The 18,212-nt window shown below is 37.1% G+C and overlaps 1 protein-coding gene across 3 annotated transcripts in view; it reads right to left on the bottom strand.

Moving 5' to 3' along the window:
• Positions 1 to 2,229: 2,229 nt before the first annotated feature.
• The window catches only part of MYSM1 (Myb like, SWIRM and MPN domains 1), a 37,686-nt gene continuing 21,703 nt past the window's right edge, over positions 2,230 to 18,212 (bottom strand). Inside the window, exons 11-21 of one of the 3 annotated variants that reach the window (XM_060624376.2) lie at positions 17,688 to 17,765; positions 15,898 to 15,983; positions 12,863 to 12,917; positions 12,465 to 12,515; positions 11,698 to 11,772; positions 10,881 to 11,069; positions 9,806 to 9,938; positions 8,035 to 8,140; positions 7,799 to 7,856; positions 6,566 to 6,743; positions 2,230 to 6,459 (exon numbers count right to left, since the gene is read on the bottom strand). In XM_060624376.2, coding sequence (XP_060480359.1) covers positions 6,576 to 6,743; positions 7,799 to 7,856; positions 8,035 to 8,140; positions 9,806 to 9,938; positions 10,881 to 11,069; positions 11,698 to 11,772; positions 12,465 to 12,515; positions 12,863 to 12,917; positions 15,898 to 15,983; positions 17,688 to 17,765 — 999 coding nt within the window. In that variant the 3' untranslated portion in view covers positions 2,230 to 6,459; positions 6,566 to 6,575. Of the gene's footprint in view, positions 6,744 to 7,798; positions 7,857 to 8,034; positions 8,141 to 9,805; positions 9,939 to 10,880; positions 11,070 to 11,697; positions 11,773 to 12,464; positions 12,516 to 12,862; positions 12,918 to 15,897; positions 15,984 to 17,687; positions 17,766 to 18,212 lie in introns of all 3 variants that reach the window. The other 2 variants (XM_060624374.2, XM_060624377.2) reach the window with 2 other exon arrangements.

Here is an 18,212-nt window from a genome sequence, read left to right as displayed (position 1 = left end):
TGCCAGGCCCAAATGCAACCGTCAGGGGTCTCTAGAGTGGGGGCTGGACAAACTGAAAGTACAGCTTCTGGCTAGCTTGCCAAGAATTGCAACTGGGGCGCGGGGTGCAAGGGCACCTGGTTCTGGGGGTCCCCAACAGACCAGGCTTGGCCCCTCGCCACTGACAAAATCCAAAGGCAGAGAGACGAATGGTGGTAAAACAAGACAATTTATTTCAGTGAGGCAACACCAAGAACCCAGTGGACTGAAGTCACAAAGATGGTCTCCAAAGTGCTGAAAATACTTAAGGCTTATATTGGGAAAATGTGGGACAGGTGGGGAGTAAAGGTCAAGTCCATCATTTCCTCCTGTTAAGTCACATAGGGTTTTGCTGCTGTCAGGGCAGTCCCTTTTATCTGAGGGGGTAGTTTCAACCCCCATCAGGGGATGCTTTGCCTGCAGGGTCTTTTGCCTGAGTTAACAGTTAAGCTGGAGAGAACTTCATCAAGGACAAAGTAAATAAATGGAGAGAACTTCATCAAGGAGAATGTAAATAAACATTAAAAAAAAAATCTTAAAAATGGAAGTCCTCTTTCAATAGTTTGTTTATGCTAGAAAAAAAGACTGGAAAGTTAAAGACCGTTCATGAATGAATTCTGGTTTCAAGATGAGATTTTTCTCACTTTATACCTTCTGTGTCCTTAGCTGTCTCCATGTGAATTACCTAACATCTTCACTTACCCTACCTTCTGGCCAAAGACTCACCATTCTCTAAATATTTCCCACTTCTTGTCTCCATACCTTTGCTAAGGTCACTTCTCTCTGGAACATCCTTCCCCAAACATCATTTAACCAAATCCTGCCAGGATGTTTAAAGGTGATTTCTTCCAAGAAGTCAATCTCACCACTCACACTCTAGAGTATTATTTCTTATTGCCTAAACACCTATTACCCTTGAAGTCTTTTACAGGCATTTATAATCAATTCCAGTTTGTATCCTCGCTGTTCATGTTGGTTTTATGTGTTTCCCATGTACTAGGTAATAAATTGGCTTCTTATGGGGGAAAAAAAAATCAAAATTTACTCATCTTTGTGTCCCCTAGAATGTTCAACATAATAGAAAATCAATGTTTGATTTAATGGGGTATAGTTTGCAATTCAATGTATATGATGTTAAAAATTGAGAAATACCAAATGATTCACCAGGTTTTTTTTTCAAAATTTTATTTATATAGAATCTTCAGAAGGTTTCCCTTTAATTTTTACCAGAAGCTAAAATTTCAAAGCTTAAAATCAGATATTTTATAATATGTCATTGTTAAGTACAGGGAGAAGAGTTCAACCATTTCGAGGAAAAGCTTTCTTAACTGTATAAACGTTAATATTTACAATATTCTTTAATACAGATTTAGACAGCATGGCATATTTAAATGTACAAAATAGTTTAAGTCATTATCTTTCATTACAGAACATTCCAAAATTCAAAGTAATAAAAGAAATCCATAAACACTAATAACATTTGGGGAAAACAACAGCAACAGGTTTATCAATAGAGTAAACTTATACATAATACACAATTTGCACGTCAAATCCGCAAATTTAAAGATCTCTGATCAGTCTATTTAAATCATGCTGGAATCTAAATACTATTATATAGTTCATAGCTTAAACAAATGTTCTGTGATAACCTATGAAACAGGAGTACAAACTATGAAATCACATTTAACGTTCTTCTTAAATCCTCAAAGACTACTCTAGAAAACCTCAAAGACAGCACACAAGGCATTTTTCCCTGAAATTAAAGTTCTTATGAATATATTCATAAATATAGTCGAAGGAAGGAAATACAAACAACCCAGATATCCTAGGTTAATTTTACCTTCTCAGATTTAGTTTGGTATAGAGCAACCATCTGGTATAATCATGGCTTCTCTGGGAAACTTTGACTTTCTCCTCATATTTAGGGAGCTAACATATTTATTCTCTGCCTTGTTCCAGAAGGAATTTAAGGCCGCTTAAAAGACTGAGCAAAGGCCAGAAAGCACAAATTACAGGGTAAATGGAAAAAACAAAACAAAACAGAGAAAATAGAGTTTGGGGGGAAAAGCACATATAAAACCATTTAAGGAAAGGTCAGGGATTAAAGTATATTATTCTCCACAGTGATTTTCTGGAAATATTGCAAAGTAGGGTATTAATTTGTAAGAAAACTAACTGCTGGTAAACTGGGGATATTGATCAAATTTATTAAATTTTGTATTAATCCTGATAGAGATGATGATAAAAATGTGCTTTTTCCTCTGTGCTTGGATAAAGTAAGTTTTCCTAAATGCCATCATGTAGGACTCTGGACTTAAGTATCTGGCTACTGGTAGAGGAGAATGTAGGTTAAAAGAGAAAAAAACAAAACAAAACAAACTTTAGTTGCCCTTCCTTAATTTCTACTGAGAAACCCAACAACTGGGGTGGAATGCCTGTTGATGACGTGGGGATAGGCAGCCATAGGTCAGGGGGTCAGGTGTCCATAGGTCTCTGTGTCCACAGGCAAAGCCTCAATCCTGGGGTGGCCTGCCCACATCACTTCCCACAGGCCCAACAGCTCCCCTTGTCGGGACCCAGAGAGACCAACGGAAGCAGGCAAACTGCACGGCAGGAGGCCTGCTCAGGTGGGCTTGCTGAGCCTGCAGTCTCCCTGCTGCCCACACTGCTGCCGAAGCTCTGACCCGCTTCCAGTCTGCACATCGCAGACCTCACCCCACTCCTGTGGGGCAGCAAAGTTGTGGAGGGAAGGCGGGGGCAGCATGAGCTTCCACAAAACACGAACGGGTCTGTTTAGCTCTGCTCTTCAGGCCCGGTTTCAACAAATGCTAAACGAACCACCTTGTACCTATGAGCTGAGAGGTAAGAAGTAGAGGGGGTGGGGATGAAGAGAAGGGCTTGAGGGAAATGAAGAAATGAAAGGTGGTAGGATACGTGGCATGAGGTTCAAAACTATAGATTCAGGATCAGAACAAAAATATCTACGTGACAGCTAAAACTAATCACCGCCTCCTATCTTTTTTTTTTGAAAGGATGATTGTTCCTAATCAACATTCCTAAGTTTTGGTCAGGTGAGTGAAGAATGAAGTGCAAATCTATAGATCTAAAGCCCCAGGAACTGCAGTGTTCTTGGCTGGGGTGAAGAAGCTGCCCCAGGGTCGGTGAGACAGGCTTTCCAGGGAGAGGGCAATGACTACCGTCTTCCCAAGGATACTCTTCAGAATACAGGCAGGACCACCTTACTATCTATTAGGCACCATGCCTCCAGCCCACAATACCTTTAAGGCCCATAAAATGTTTTAATTTCTTTTCAATTTAGAAGGAAAAAAATCAATCCTTTAGATTGAGGACATGTTTATATACAATATCAGATTCATTTTATACAAATGCAATTATAATGAATTTATTTTTAATTTTTTATGGAAGAAGACATCCAAAGGCGGCAAAAGTGTCTAAGTCCTAATGTGGCTTTGAACATAGTTCAAGGATAAAATAATGGAGGAGGAAGGAGACTCTGATCTTGTCGATCTTATTCCACTGATTTTTCTTTTTTGAAAGCTACTTTGAGATTAGATTTTAAAGAGAACTAAGTCTAATACTGGCAAAGTACTACTGTCAATTTCCGCTAGCCAAGCAGGAAAAAGAAAAAAAAAAGTTCATTATTTTACTGTCATTGGGCAACTGTAAAAATCAAATCAGGATGAAGAGATCTGGATGTTTTCAGGTCCGGTCTCCACTCCTGTAAACATTACCAGAGGGAGGTTTTCCTTTGGGTCTCTGCCTCCTGAATTTCCTGTATTACACTGCCCCTCAACAGACTTCCTCTGTGCTTCTCCAAGGCCCTGGCTCTGACTGCCCTCAGTAGCCCAAGTCGGCAGTGAATGTGGGCACCTGCAGTTGAAAAATGTCTTGAGAATATGATAAGAGCAAAAGGAAACAGGGAGAATGAACGAAGGAGGAGGGAGAGGAAAAAACTACAGATTTTAATGTTCCAAAATTACATGGTCCAAGAAAAAAAAGGGGGGGAAGAATATATACTAAAATGTTACCTGTGGTTTTCTAGATAACAGGATTTATGTATTTTTGTTTTATGCATTTTGTTTTTAAAAAATATTTTATGATAAAACACACTCTATCATCAGAAAAAAAAACACTCAGTAAATATTATTTAAAAAATTGTGTTCTCCAACTCTAAACTCTGAAGATTACCATCTTTGACTTCCTCACAGTATGGCTTAGGTTGGTAAATATGGTTAACTTGACATGCAGAGGAACCGGATTTGAGAAAAGAATTGTTAACAATTTCGATTATTTTCCATCACCCGAATTCATCAATTTATACAGAAATATCAATCAAGAGCTAATTAATACCACTTTCTAGGATCTGTTCCCAATGTACAATGGGAAAAATATGTCAAAAGGAAGAGTACAAAGGAAGCAATTACTATGTTTTACAGAATCGTAGACTTTGTGTGCTTGGAAGGATAAACTAAGTCATAAAACTCAGACCCGTGGATTATAGGTGAAGGGCCTGAGGTCCAGACAGATTATGTGATTTTATCACTGTCACAGAGCAAAGCTGATAATAGAATTAGGATAAGTACTCAGGTTTCCTGATTTTTGGTCTATAGCTCTTATAAACCTCAGTCCCAAAAGTAATTGCCTTATACATTGTTTCATTGTTTATCCTAACTACCTATAGAGGAATACATTTAGACCTGCAGGGCTGTTAGGAAGGTCATTTAGACCTCAGTTACACAAGAATTTAGGCCCAGAGAAGGTCAACTGTATCCATCTCTCCACCCCCCACCTCCAAGTCACAAGGTTGAGCCAAGACCCAGGCCATCTAAAACTGGCTCGCTGTTCTCTCAAATACTGCCATATTCTTCTGTAGCTAATGATTACAACCAAAAGAGATAAAAATACAGAATCACATCCAGATAAGACATAATAAAACTATAATTAATAAGGATGTTTGGAGAATGGGTGTAAATCAGTTCTATAGCAATAGAAATAAACTCAAATCTATTTGAGTAAACAGGCAGCATGACTGCTAATTTTACTTGAAAATGTACTTAAATGTAAATCACAACTTTAAGTTTTGTTGGAAGAAAAAAGATGATGGAAGATGATGTAAATAAGGGCTTTCAGGTTCTCAGATTCATGCATCTGAAAATAAATTATGAATGTTTTTAATTCTTTAGAGCAGGGGTTGGACGATAATGGCCAGCAACTCGTTTTCTGTGAGGCTCATGAGGTAATACGAATGGTTTTACATTTTTAAAGGATTGTAAAAAAATATAAAGAAGAACGTCTGATAGAGACAGTATGTGGCCTACAAACCTAAGTTATTGTCTAAATGCCCCTTTACATAAAAAGTTTGCTGACTTAAGGGGCACCTGGGTGGCTTGGTTGGTCAAGCGTCCAACTTCAGCTCGGGTCATGATCTCACGGTTTGTGGGTTCCAGCCCCGCATCAGGCTCTGTGCTGACAACTCAAGGGCCTGGAGCCTGCTTTAGATTGTGTGTCTCCTCTCTCTGCCCCTCCCCAACTTGTGCTCTGTCTCTGTCTTTCAAAAATAAATAAATGTAAAAAAAAATAAAAAAATAAAAAAAATTAAAAAAAGAAAGTTTACTAACTTATGTTCTACATTTAGAAAGTATATGAAACTGGGTTAGATATGTAATATACCCTGGAAGGCTTTTTTGTTTTTAAAATTAAATCTCTGATTTAATATTTAAGCAGTATTATAATTTGCCTCTTCTGAGAATAGGTAGTAGAAAAAAATCTAGTTTGAGGGTGAAGATTACTCATCTTCCAATTAAATGAGGTTTTATCACACACACTAATAGAAGTGGACATACAGTTGAAGCTAATTATTTCATGTATCTGAAATCCATACAAAATGTTTCAGATAGCTGAGAAAATGCCATATCCTGTAGTATTACTGCTATAAAATAAAACGGAAACAAATACCTATAATGGGAAAACTGGCAAGCTGATTCTCTCCTTTGGGTCTCTTATGCCTGCCCTGGCCTCCTATCTAGCATGTTGCTAGATTCATTAGACCACTAGTTGTCAACCATGTTATTAACTACCTCAGTGACCATCCATCCATGTCTCGTTTGCAACCATAAGCAAATCTCACCAAAACACATGGAAAAAATGGAAGTGCTCCTAAGGAGACACAGACATGAAGTACCAAAAATGGAATGACTAGTTGGGGAAGAAATAAATATGACAGGTACATGCCATTTATCGACCTGAATACAACAGTACAGCAGACAGCCCTTCAGAGTCTACTGCACTGCTTACTGGCCATGGTCGGACTGGAGCACCGCAGCAGACCCTGGTTCACACAACACTCTGATAATCACTGCAAGAAAACAAGTCCATATCTCTTTGTCACATGATTTATGTGACCGACTTGGATTCTGTGAACTAGAGACAAAATATTAAAGGTGTGCCACTATTAGCTAAATTAGAACAATTTCGAGGTTATTACTTTGACAGTAGGATCTATTGTGTCCAGATTAGAATGCCTTACTTTAAAATAATTACATTAACAATTCCTTTGGACCCACAGCACAGTTCTCTTCAGCCACTCCATTCTCTGGCTTGCTTTTGTAATTGGAAAGGAATAAATTTTCTATTTGAGTCAAGAATTCTTCGGCAATGAAGCAATTAGTCACGTTGCTCAGAGTTTTCCTCAGACATTCCAAGAGCTATTGGAGAGAAAAGTTTTATATTTAAAAAGGGTAAGAAGAGGGTTTGCAGTTTTAAATATTTAAAAAGGGTAAGAAGAGGGTTTGCACTACTATCGTTATTGTATCCCTTTCCAAATCTTTTTCTAATAAGCAAAAGAGAAACAGTCTCCTTAAATGTGGCTGAAGACAGTTTTGTGATCAATAATCACGTACCTAGAGTGTAGGAAGTCACTGTTGAGAAATGCTTGGGCTTATTCCTTTATGACTTTATATGAGGAGACACACTTGAGATTTTAACTGTGATTTTTTTACTTTGGACAAATTTGTGACTTTGCTTCTTTTTTTAGTAGTTACATTTACAAAGCAAAATAATCCTGTAGAACGAAAATCTATGTACATACAAGGACGCTACATCAGGGTGGTAGATAGAGCTGTTTCCTGAGAAACACGCACGTTAATCTTCCAACAGAACAAAAAGAAAGTTTTAATACAAGGGGGTAAAAATATTAAAAAGAAACTCAGTATGTTTTAGTTTTCTCTTCTTAAATTGCTACCAAAAAAAAAAAAAAAAAAAAAAAAGACAGATGTTACCAGCCTATGGGTCTTTAACTCTTTATACTCATAGAAGCAAAACAAGAAGTAAAATAAAAATATTCAGGACTCTTTATTTCCGACCAGAAAGTTAAATAAAATGACACTTAAACTTATTTATTAGATTTATACTACCAATCTTAAAAACAAACAATTATTAAGGCTAAATGGAAACATGAGACTTTTGAATTTAATAAAATGAGAAAAATGTTCTCCATTGTATATAATAATAATCTGCTAGGAAATTTATCAGCCAACACTGACAAATTTATTCTAAACTAGTATTACTTCTATATGCAAGTGTGGGCAACAAAATACGTTACTAATTTTCTCCTAGAAATTAATTTTAGATAGCAAACGGCAATAACAAAAATACACAGAAAATGTACCCACAAAGCATTAGGCATCATGGGAAACCACATCGAGATGAATAGCTTTAGAATCTGTGAACAATAGAACCAATTAAAATCAAGGCAGCTTACTTTCTGCAAACAAGTCAGGTCAGAATCCCGGCGGAAGATTTTATCCATAGGGACACTGCTGTTGGAAGAAATATGAAGACAAACTGATGAAACAAATACCACAAACGAATCTGTTTTCTAATAAACTGTCACTGACGCCATACATCATAATTTTATATTTAACTTGGGTTTTCTCTAAAACATCATTTAATGAGACGCGCTGCAGATGTGCGGCCACCTCAAACCACAGCACATACCTATGGGACAGTCGGTATTTTTCTATTATCCATCTTGCCTTTTCAAACACTAATCCCCACTGAGGTTCTTCTAGCATCTGCTGTACTTCAAATTTGTAAGGTAAACCTAGAAAAGCATAATGAAGCAGACTGTCATCAACTATCGCTTCAATCCCCAATCTCCTTTTAATTACCAAGAATCCTCACAACCACAACCTGGCAGACCAGCTGAACAGCACTTTAAACATAGTGGGCATTCATTAAATATTTACTGCCTGGCTGAACCTGGCCCATCGAGCATATTAATGCTCAGCAATTAATAACAATAAAGAAGAGTACACGTACCATTTGCATGACAATTCTATGTAAGGAACGGAGAAGCAGGATGATCACATAACTTACATCCAAATCAAGAGACTTTTTGAGTGAAAGGGGGCACTGTTAAAAACGGTGCCAGAACTACAGCTTAAACAGACACCGAGGTAGGCAAACGAAGACAATTCCATCCTAGTGATTTTTATTTTCACACGGGTCATTGAGCTTACAGCAATGCTATAAGGCAGGTGCATTATTCCTACGTTAAAGATAAGGAAACGAAGGCCGAGACACGTGGAACAACCTGCTTAGACTGGTGAAGTGGAAGAGCCTGGATTTTAAGCCCCAGCAGGTCTGCCTGGCTTCTGGGCCCACACTCACTTGACCTGCCTACAGGTGCTAACCTAACCAGTCAGGGAATAGGATGAACTCTGGAAGGGCAGCAACTGCACTCCTGTCAAAATGGTCATGCTCAGTTCCAGAGACAGGAGCCCAAGGGGTGGATGCCATGTACATAGCCAGAAAGGCAAAAGACCAAAGGATGAGCCTACTTAGAAATTTTTCACATGGCCTTCAAGATCCCCCTGTAATTATATTTGCCGTGTATTAAAAGAAAAGCTGAGTTGATTTGTTAGCAGAGGGCAACACCGTAAAATTAACTGTAGAACTTATACAATGTTTACTACATGGAATGCCACTTAAATGCACTAGCTGCCAGTACTGTCCTTTATTTATTTATTTTTGGATGAGGACACAGAGCCACAGAGAGGTTAAATAACCTGTTCATCAGCATACACATAATTACTAAGTAGAGCCAGGATCTGAACCCAGGCAGTCTGGCTCCAGTTTATGTTATTAACTTTACATTATACTGCCTCTCAACTGTGTTTTTGCCAATATTAAGACTTTTCAGGTAAATAAAATGCCAGCAAATCGAAAGGCATGAAAAAAAACGAAGGAAAACATTATGATTGTCCTTCCTTACAATATAAGCATACTTTGTCAATATGCTCTAAAATGGTCTTTTTTCCCCATTTTTTCCCAGGTGGATTTTTTTTTTTTTTTCATTTCTTAGTTCTCCTCTATTTCATTTCTTCCCTCCAAAAACTTAAGAATAAAGCATTTGACTAGTTTTATTGCGATATTTGCTTTATTGTGGTGGTCTGGAACCAAACCTGCAGTATCTCCATGGTACGCCTGCCTGTAACTAACATGCACGCTGCCTGGCTCTAACTTTTCTGCACAATATAACCCTTGTGCCCAGAGGCCATGGTAACACAGTGGGGACTTGAATCTAGAAGGATATCACTAAAGGAAAGAGGGAGGCCGCACTACATGGTATGTAGACAGCAATTCTCTAGTTGAGGGTGTAAAGCTTTCCATCACATAGTTTCACATAGTTGTAAATTCGTTGCTATGAAAGATTCAAAGAAATGTGGGCAGAAATAGGATGAGGTTGTTTTTGTTGAAAACTTACGGTAAGAGCCATCTGAGCTAATTTCATCACTTATAACTAGGCAGGTAATCTGGGAATAAGGTAAAGGATTGTTCTGATTATAAGGACTAACAATCATTCCAATGAACTTGGCACCACCTCTGGAGAAGTAACTCTACAATTCAAAGAAAAGTAAAATTAGTCTTGACTACATAAATTTAAAAATCAGTATTTACCCATAGCAACATCTTAAATAACGAATGGAGAAAAAGGAACACCAAAGTGTGTTAAAAACTTCACATCCCAACAGCAACTAAATGAAATACACTATATATCATTCCACACTCTAAATTTTTCAGGTCAAAATGTACCCAACCCAACCAGAAATGATCCTTAAAAATATGACCTGGCCTGAAAATCTGTATTTACCATGAATATGTCTACAAATTATTTTCACTACCCTTCAGCTATAATCTTTATCGATATGGTAATAATAGCTGCCTATAGCAAAAACATACAGCTATCAAACATAAAATGTTGGAACAAAACAAAAGTTTGTTTTTTCCAGAGATGCAAAAGAGACTGCTTCTGGTTATTTCACTTGTACCCAGTCCCTGTACTAGTTGTTCCCATCAATTTTTAGAGGCTCTGGGAGTAATTATCACTGTCACTTAGATGGCTTGTCTGTACTAAACAAAATAGCTGATTTTCCATATGTTTAAATAAACATATATTACCCCTGTAATCAGAAAAAATGCAAAGTTATTTCAAAACTCCAGATGTAAATAATATTAGAAATTCAGTACTTTGCTAGAAATGTTAGAAGTATATTTATAGAGGGTGCTTGGGTGGCCCAGTCGGTTAAGCGTCCGACTTCAGCTCAGGTCATGGTCTCACAGTCTGTGAGTTCAAGCCCCGCGTTGGGCTCTGTGCTGACAGCTCGGAGCCTGGAGCCTGCTTTGAATTCTGTGTCTCCCTCTCTCTCTGCCCCTCCCCTGCTCATGCTCTGCCTCTCAAAAATGAATAAACATTAAAAAAAAAAAGTATATTTATATAATAGAATAGAAAGCAACGAGAGGAGAGAAAACGTGCATACATGCAAGACCTAGAGGCACACCTGGTATTTGGCTTGAGTGTCAATATCTCGTAAAGAAGGATTTGGATCAAAGGCAGGATGAGAATGATACCATCCAATTACACGATAGCCTCTCACAGCCAAGGTTTCTGAGGCCTGTGTTTGTGACACAGGATCCATCTCACACTGCAGTCCTGTACTCAGACTGTTACATGGTTCTGCTGCACAGACCTATAAAAGATTAATCCTTACATGGTTACACTGAATCCTGTTAATTCTATCACTTTAATGTTTTAGTTCTTTCATACAGAGACACAGAGGCTTTTTTTAGGCCACGTCTTTTATCCGACAGTATCACAGGCAGCCTTTAGCCTGCAAATGAATTACACTTCAAAAGTGTGATTCGATGTAGGAACTCAGAATCCACTTTTCCACTCAGACAAGGCCATAATAATTGTTAGTTTTCCAGACCAGCCCATATAATACCTGCACATACAAAGTCTTTCAATGAGTCCTATTATTTATGATAATAATTTCAACAAAGTGATGCATGCCGAGTTTCAACTATAAGGTTGCTGCATGGTTCCTGGCCTCTTAAGAGTAGTTGTAGCATTTTACTGGTGAAGGCAACGAGGAGGCGAGGCCTGGCCGTGCTCCCTCTTTCTTGATGGTAAAAGGAAACAGGTACTCAATATATGGGATGTTAATTTACTCCTGGGAATATCCAGCCCACACTGGCATACTCTCATGTATATCACAGGTAATTCTATTTTAATTATATCCACTGAAATCTATAAAAATATTTGGTATGGCAGCAGGACTAAATGATTTTAAAAAATATTTAAGAGCAAGAACTTACTTCAACTATCTTATCAACTTCTGAGTATCTTCCTCCTAATAGACCAATCACTTCTGCCATAGAAACATGAGCATGCTAAAAAGAAATACAAAATAGACTTAGCCCAAACATACAAATCCATCTGACAAAAAATCAGAATAAAGCTCACTTATACATAGGAGAATCATTTGTAAGTATGGTAACCGGGCATAGCAGAGGAATCAGACACTAGGCTCACTACACAGAGACTTGGGATTTCAATCTATCTGCACTGCCAGCTAAGAAGCTTTGAACCAAACACTCAAAGATGTCATTATTTAATTTACAAAATGAAGACACCATTTGCTTTCCTCACTCAGGACCCTAAAGATAAAAAGTCAAAGTCACTCCTGGTAGTCCTACAAAAAACATCCTCTAGAAAAACATCCAAAACCAACACAGCTACTGGAGGTCTCAGTAACTTAGTGCAAACAAGGAACCTCCAAGTGGTAGGAGTTGTGCTTTGCTGCAGTTATCTAGAAGGCAGCAGACAAAGGATGCCAGGAAATTAAAACAGGGTTAATGATGATAAACAGTCTGCAAAAACTCACATTAATTTATTTTCTCTAAAATATGGAAACATGCAATTGTTTGGCTTTTCTCCAAAAGAAAAGACTTATTTTTAGACTCCTTGTAAAAGAGGATAGTTAAGATCCAAAATACACGTCTTCCATACTCTCTCTTAAGCCTGCAATAAAAATACACAAGAATAGAAATCAGAGTAAGTAAACACAATAGATTATCCTTACCAAATCCATTATTAAAAGTGCTTCTGAAGCCACTTTCACCTGAAATGGCTCCTGAAATATAAAAAAAAAAAAAAAAAAAATGGGGGAGCATAAAAATAGAGATTTTATTCCTCCTCACTGGAATGTCCACCCTTTTCTTCTTTACCTATCACACCAAGTTCTCATCACCAACCAAGGCTCAGCACAAATCAGAGATTTTTACAAATATTATCATTCAAAATCCTAGCATGGAGAAATTCTCTTTCATTTCCCATCTGCATCACTCATCTGACCCATAGTGTACCTTGCCTCGTCCAATCTTTCACATACATATACGCCTTGCACACAAAGGAAAAGAAATACTTCCTGTCTGACAGAAGGGCATGGTTTATGGCCATTTAGTGATGCATAAATAGTACCTGCTTTTCTTCACTGAAAGAATGACAAGGTATCAGTTGGAAGGGATCAAATGAGCTGAAAAAGAAAAAAAATCATTTCTAATATAATCTCAATGACAAGATCAGGAAAGCAACATTCACTTAAATTTGAAAATGTGTATCAATAATCTAAATCTAGATTCTTAGAAAAATACTAAGCGAGGGGAATTTCTTAGGACATCCCATATAACTCTGCTGAGTTTTGGACTTGATAAAAAAAATGGGAAATCACAAGGCCTTTGGGAGAAAGTAGTTGTTGCCTTAGTTTCTTTTAACACCCAAAGAGAAGAACGTTGTACCCACACATGTGTCCTAAACTGAAAGGTTTCAAAAAGTTTGAAGAAAATGTAAACAACTCCCTGACATGACATGGTAAAAAAAGTTTCAAGAAGAAAGTTCTCAAAAACACTTGTCAGTACGGTATCAGCACAGGGTAGGGACTCAAATATTTATTGAATGAATGGCAATGGTTCTACTAAAGAAATTAATGTATATGAAAAGTTCAATGATAAACTTGTATTTTAAAATAAAAAAGTTAGGGGCAGGTGACTGTCTCAGTAGGTTAAGTGTCTGACTTTGGCTCAGGTCATAATCTCATGGCTCGTGGTCTGGGCCCTGTATCAGGCTCTGTGCTGACAGTTCAGAGCCTGGAGCCTGCTTCAGATTCTGTGTCTCCCTCTCTCTCTGCACCTCCCTCATTTGCACTGTCTCTCTCTCTCAAAAAGAAACATTAAAAAAAAATGAAAAAAAAAATGAGAAAGTTAAAAAAAAAAAAGACAAAAAAAAAAGAGGGGCATGTAAGCAAGGGTAGATAAAAAAGCATGTATTAATCTGAGAGCAATATTAGAAAGGCTTTAAGCAGGAAAGAACTGAAGTCTGAGGAAGATATCAAGAATAAGGTTTCTTTAGGCTATGGTCAGAGAAAGAAAAAAACAAGGAATATATGTTCATGTTAACACAACCAGAAAAGAGCAGGACTATTTAGCTCCTATTCTACCAGAGACTGTTAGTGTCAGCAATTCAGACACTTTGTACTCCAAGTGCCTAGAACAGTGCCTGACACACAGTAAGCATTTTTTCAGAAATATAAGATGAATGAAGAGGAAAGATCTTCAAGTAAAAAAGTGCTTCATCAACACGAAAAAAAAGAACACAAAGACGGCATATGCATCCCAGAGCAATGAAGAACCATGATGTGAAACCCACTGACCTTTTTGGAGGAACTGTTCAGAATGGAAAAATTATTGGAGGGCTACAAATAGGCAATTTTGGGCTTTATTTTCTTAAAAAAAGCAGACTTTGGGAGCAGAGGAATTAAATGTGAATATTGAGAAAATTCTGGAAAAGATTATTCAACAGCTGATTTTGAGCCTTTAGCAAGTGAAGAGAGGACTACTAAGGGTAATAATGGATTCATGAAAATATATGTCATGATAAGTAAATCTAAATTTCATTTTTGATAGAACTGATCTGCTAGAAACTAGCAGACTCATAAAGATTCAAATATATTTTGTCTGAATGTAAGCAAGACATCTACTATGATTTTTCTTCTGCACAAGATGAAAAATCATGAGTCAACTGTGGCAATGTATGGCTGATGGAACAATGATGTCTGAGGCTTTCCCTTATTCCAGTTAAACATTTTAAGCAGTGATCAATGGCAGAAGAGGTAAGCTTACTGAAATGTTGACTCAAATCTATGAAGGCTAGTATAAGAAAAGTGGAGCTGGATTCAGATTGTGACAAACTGGAACAATGACTTGGAAATCACAATAAATATGTCTCATGCTGAGATTCAGAAAAGCAAATGTCTGGATACTAGATAAGGAGTCCTAGCTTATGGATGACGATATTTTTTTACATAGTTTATCTTATTTTACTCTCACAACAACTGTAGGTTTTAATTTTTCTTTTAGAGAGGGGATATATAATGTAATGTTAGCAGTATGGATTCTTAAGTCTAACTGCCTGGATTAAATCACAGCTCCATCACTAACAAGCATGAGCAAGTTTGTTTCCTCATGAATGATATTATTAACTACTGCACAGGGTGGTTATGGGGATTAAATGAGTTAATATATACAAAGTGCTTAAAGCATAGTCAACAGTCTTAGCTATTATAGTTATTATTTTATGAATGAGCACTGAAGGCTTAAGGCTTTACATAACTTACCTAGGGACTTACACTTGGTTAAACATCAGGGCTCTTTCACTGAAAATGACCTGGGGACATTCCTAGATATCTTATTTTAAAAGGGACACTGGTGAAACCATAATCTATTTCTGCATCTACAGAAAGTGAGGGTCCAGAAAACCAAGACATTTAACTTATTTGGTGACTCTTAAGTGTTATGTTACAAATAACAGATTATTAAAAAAAAACAACAACAAAACCACACACACACACACACACACACACACACACACACACACACACAGAAAAATCCCCAAAAACCTTGCTAACAATCAGCACCAACCAAAGAAAGCACTAGTCATTTCATGAGGTTACCTATTTATAATGTCTAAGGAGTTGAATGACCACCTGTTATAATCAAGGCCCCTTTACAACATATGTTGGATCCTATAGTCACTAAACCTATAAATTCAAAACTTTTGCTCAAGCTCTTCCAAACTGGTAATCAGTGAAATAAAAAATCTCAAAAATTCTAGTAGTATTTAAAAAAAAATTTTTTTTTAATGTTTTTATTTATTTTTTTGAGACAGAGAGAGACAGAGCATGAACGGGGGAGGGTCAGAGAGAGGGAGACACAGCATCTGAAACAGGCTCCAGGCTCTGAGCTGTCAGCACAGAGCCCGACGTGGGGCTCGAACTCATGGACTGTGAGATCATGACCTGAGCTGAAGTCAGACACTTAACAGACTGAGCCACCCAGGCGCCCCATCTAGTAGTATTTTTAAACTTAATATGAATAATATGTTGCTAATCAGGTATTTTTTCCATACATTCCTAATCATTGGTGATAAGTTAAAAAAATTACATGTGTAAAACACTATACCTTTTTGTTGGTCTTGGTACTTTTGAGGATTTAACAGATTTACATTTTTCCTCTTTTCTTCTCGCCAATTCCTCGGCAGAGAGATGCTAAAACAGAAAACAACCACTTGATCAACCAGTCCATCAGCCACTGACAGGCAGAATCAATAGTAATAAAGAATACTCTTTAACACCATAATTAAAGGCAGGTGAGAACAGGATAGACTATGTTGATGGAGATGTACCTCCTTCTTTCTACTAACAAATTGCAATGCTAGATAATATATTAAAAAATTGTTCCAAAATCTACAGCCACACCAAACTTAAAAACCTCAGAATCACCTGAGTCCCTCCTTTTACTTATTTCCCATTTCTAGTCATCAAATCCTATTGTGTTGTTTTCTTTCCCAACAGGGAGACAGCGCAGCATAATGATAAAGAGTACAGATTCTGGAGACAGAATGCCTCGCTCTGCTACTTACTGGATGACCCTGGCCAAATTACTGAAGCTTTCTGTGCTTTAGTTTCCTTATCTTTAAAATGGGAACAAAAATAGTAATAATAACAGTGTCATGATGTTATCGTAATGATGCATTAATGTTTATAAAACACTAGAATAGGGTTGGACACATACTTAATAAGTCCTACATAAGTACAAAATTAATCTTTTCATTCCATTTCTACTATCATTCTTACACTTTAGCCCAAATAACTAGGCACCTTTTCCAGAATATGTCTGGTATTTTCCCACATCTCTACCTTTGTTTATGCTGCTCCCTTAGCCTGGAATGCCCTCACCTACTTTTCTACATTTTGAGACTGTCCTGCTAATCCCTCAAGTCACATCTTCTGTGAAACCTTCTCTCATCACACACACCCCTTGGGGAAGACCTGACATTTCTTAAGATCAACCTTATGGAACTTAACACAGGTTTCATCTTTCCTACTAGAAACTATAGAAGTTCTTTCTAGGCAGGAATCATGCGTTACTAATGTTGTGCCTAGATTAGAGATTAAGTGAGGCTAGGGACAGGGAATGGGGAAGAGAAAAAGAGGAGAACGTTTTCTTTTTGTTTTGTTTTTGTACTGAAACTCAAGAGGAAAACTATAATTTACTGAGTAATTGGTATATGCAAGGCTTATTAAGTAACCTAGTACTAGAATCTTCATATATTTTATTCCATTTACTTCACTTAATTCTCATAACAATTCTTGGACAGAGGTATTATTCACACTCCATAGACAAAAACCTGAATTTCAGTGAGGTTAAGAAACTGCTCAAGGTAATAAAGCCAGTAAGTACACATTCACACATTCTTTCCATTCTACTGCACTGGGTGTTCACAAATAAATTCTATAGATACAGAACTTATACACACACACACATTCGTCACCCATGTTTCTTTTCAGAACCACAGTTTTTATTGGTAGAAATGACACTTTAGTATTTGTAATTCAATTTATGTCTAATGCTTGGGACAATATTTTAATTGGTATATCAGAACATCATTCTATAAATAAATGTTTACTGAAATGAATTAGGCATACCAACTTCCTGGCACCTTGGCAGATATTCTTGAGCTAGAGACCAGAATACAGAGATTAGACAAAATTTGGAAAACGAATCCAACTCCTAGTTAATTGCACCAATGCCTTCTATTTTTTTGTTTATTGGTGACTTCTAGACAAATTAACATGGGACGGATACACACACGCACACACAACAAGTGTAATATATGTGACATTAAGACATACATATACAGATGATGGAACAACTTTTAGTGATGACCTATCTGCTACAGTCAAAGTTACCTCAAAGGTTTGTCCTTCTAAGTCTTTTGCATCACACCAATTTCCCCATGGGTCTCGGACCCTACGTCTCCTTGTGCGCTGTGGTAAGATTAAAATGAAGCAAAAGGTAACAAGATTAACCTGGGGAAATCACAGCACAATACACAAAGCCAAAATGATTATTTAAAAAAAATCAGTTAATTTCTCCATTAAAATATTGTAATCCCTGATCAGCATTGCCTGACTAAATTTTATTTTATTAATTTATGTTTAATAGTTTACACTCTGCTCAGAAATAAATCAGTAATGATTTTCTAAATTTTACCTGGATTTCTTATTGAATTTTCATTTCTTTTCGCCACTTAGAAACTAAAATACTAGGACAAAAAATATTTTTAAGATTAAAAAGAACCACCAAGAAAATGACTTCCCTTTCAACCACTTGTGGTAGAAAACTTGCAAGAACGCGTAGCAAGAGGTAGAATATTAAAACTAGAAGCAAAATTACATCTCAGCCTCAGAAAGGGAAAGACTGCCTAGTGGATG

Source organism: Panthera onca, chromosome C1, assembly GCF_046562875.1.
Source record: "Panthera onca isolate mPanOnc1 chromosome C1, mPanOnc1 haplotype 2, whole genome shotgun sequence".
Taxonomy (NCBI): domain Eukaryota; kingdom Metazoa; phylum Chordata; class Mammalia; order Carnivora; family Felidae; genus Panthera; species Panthera onca.
Note: the sequence above shows the minus strand (reverse complement) of the source record. Positions and strands in the feature narration are given on the sequence as shown.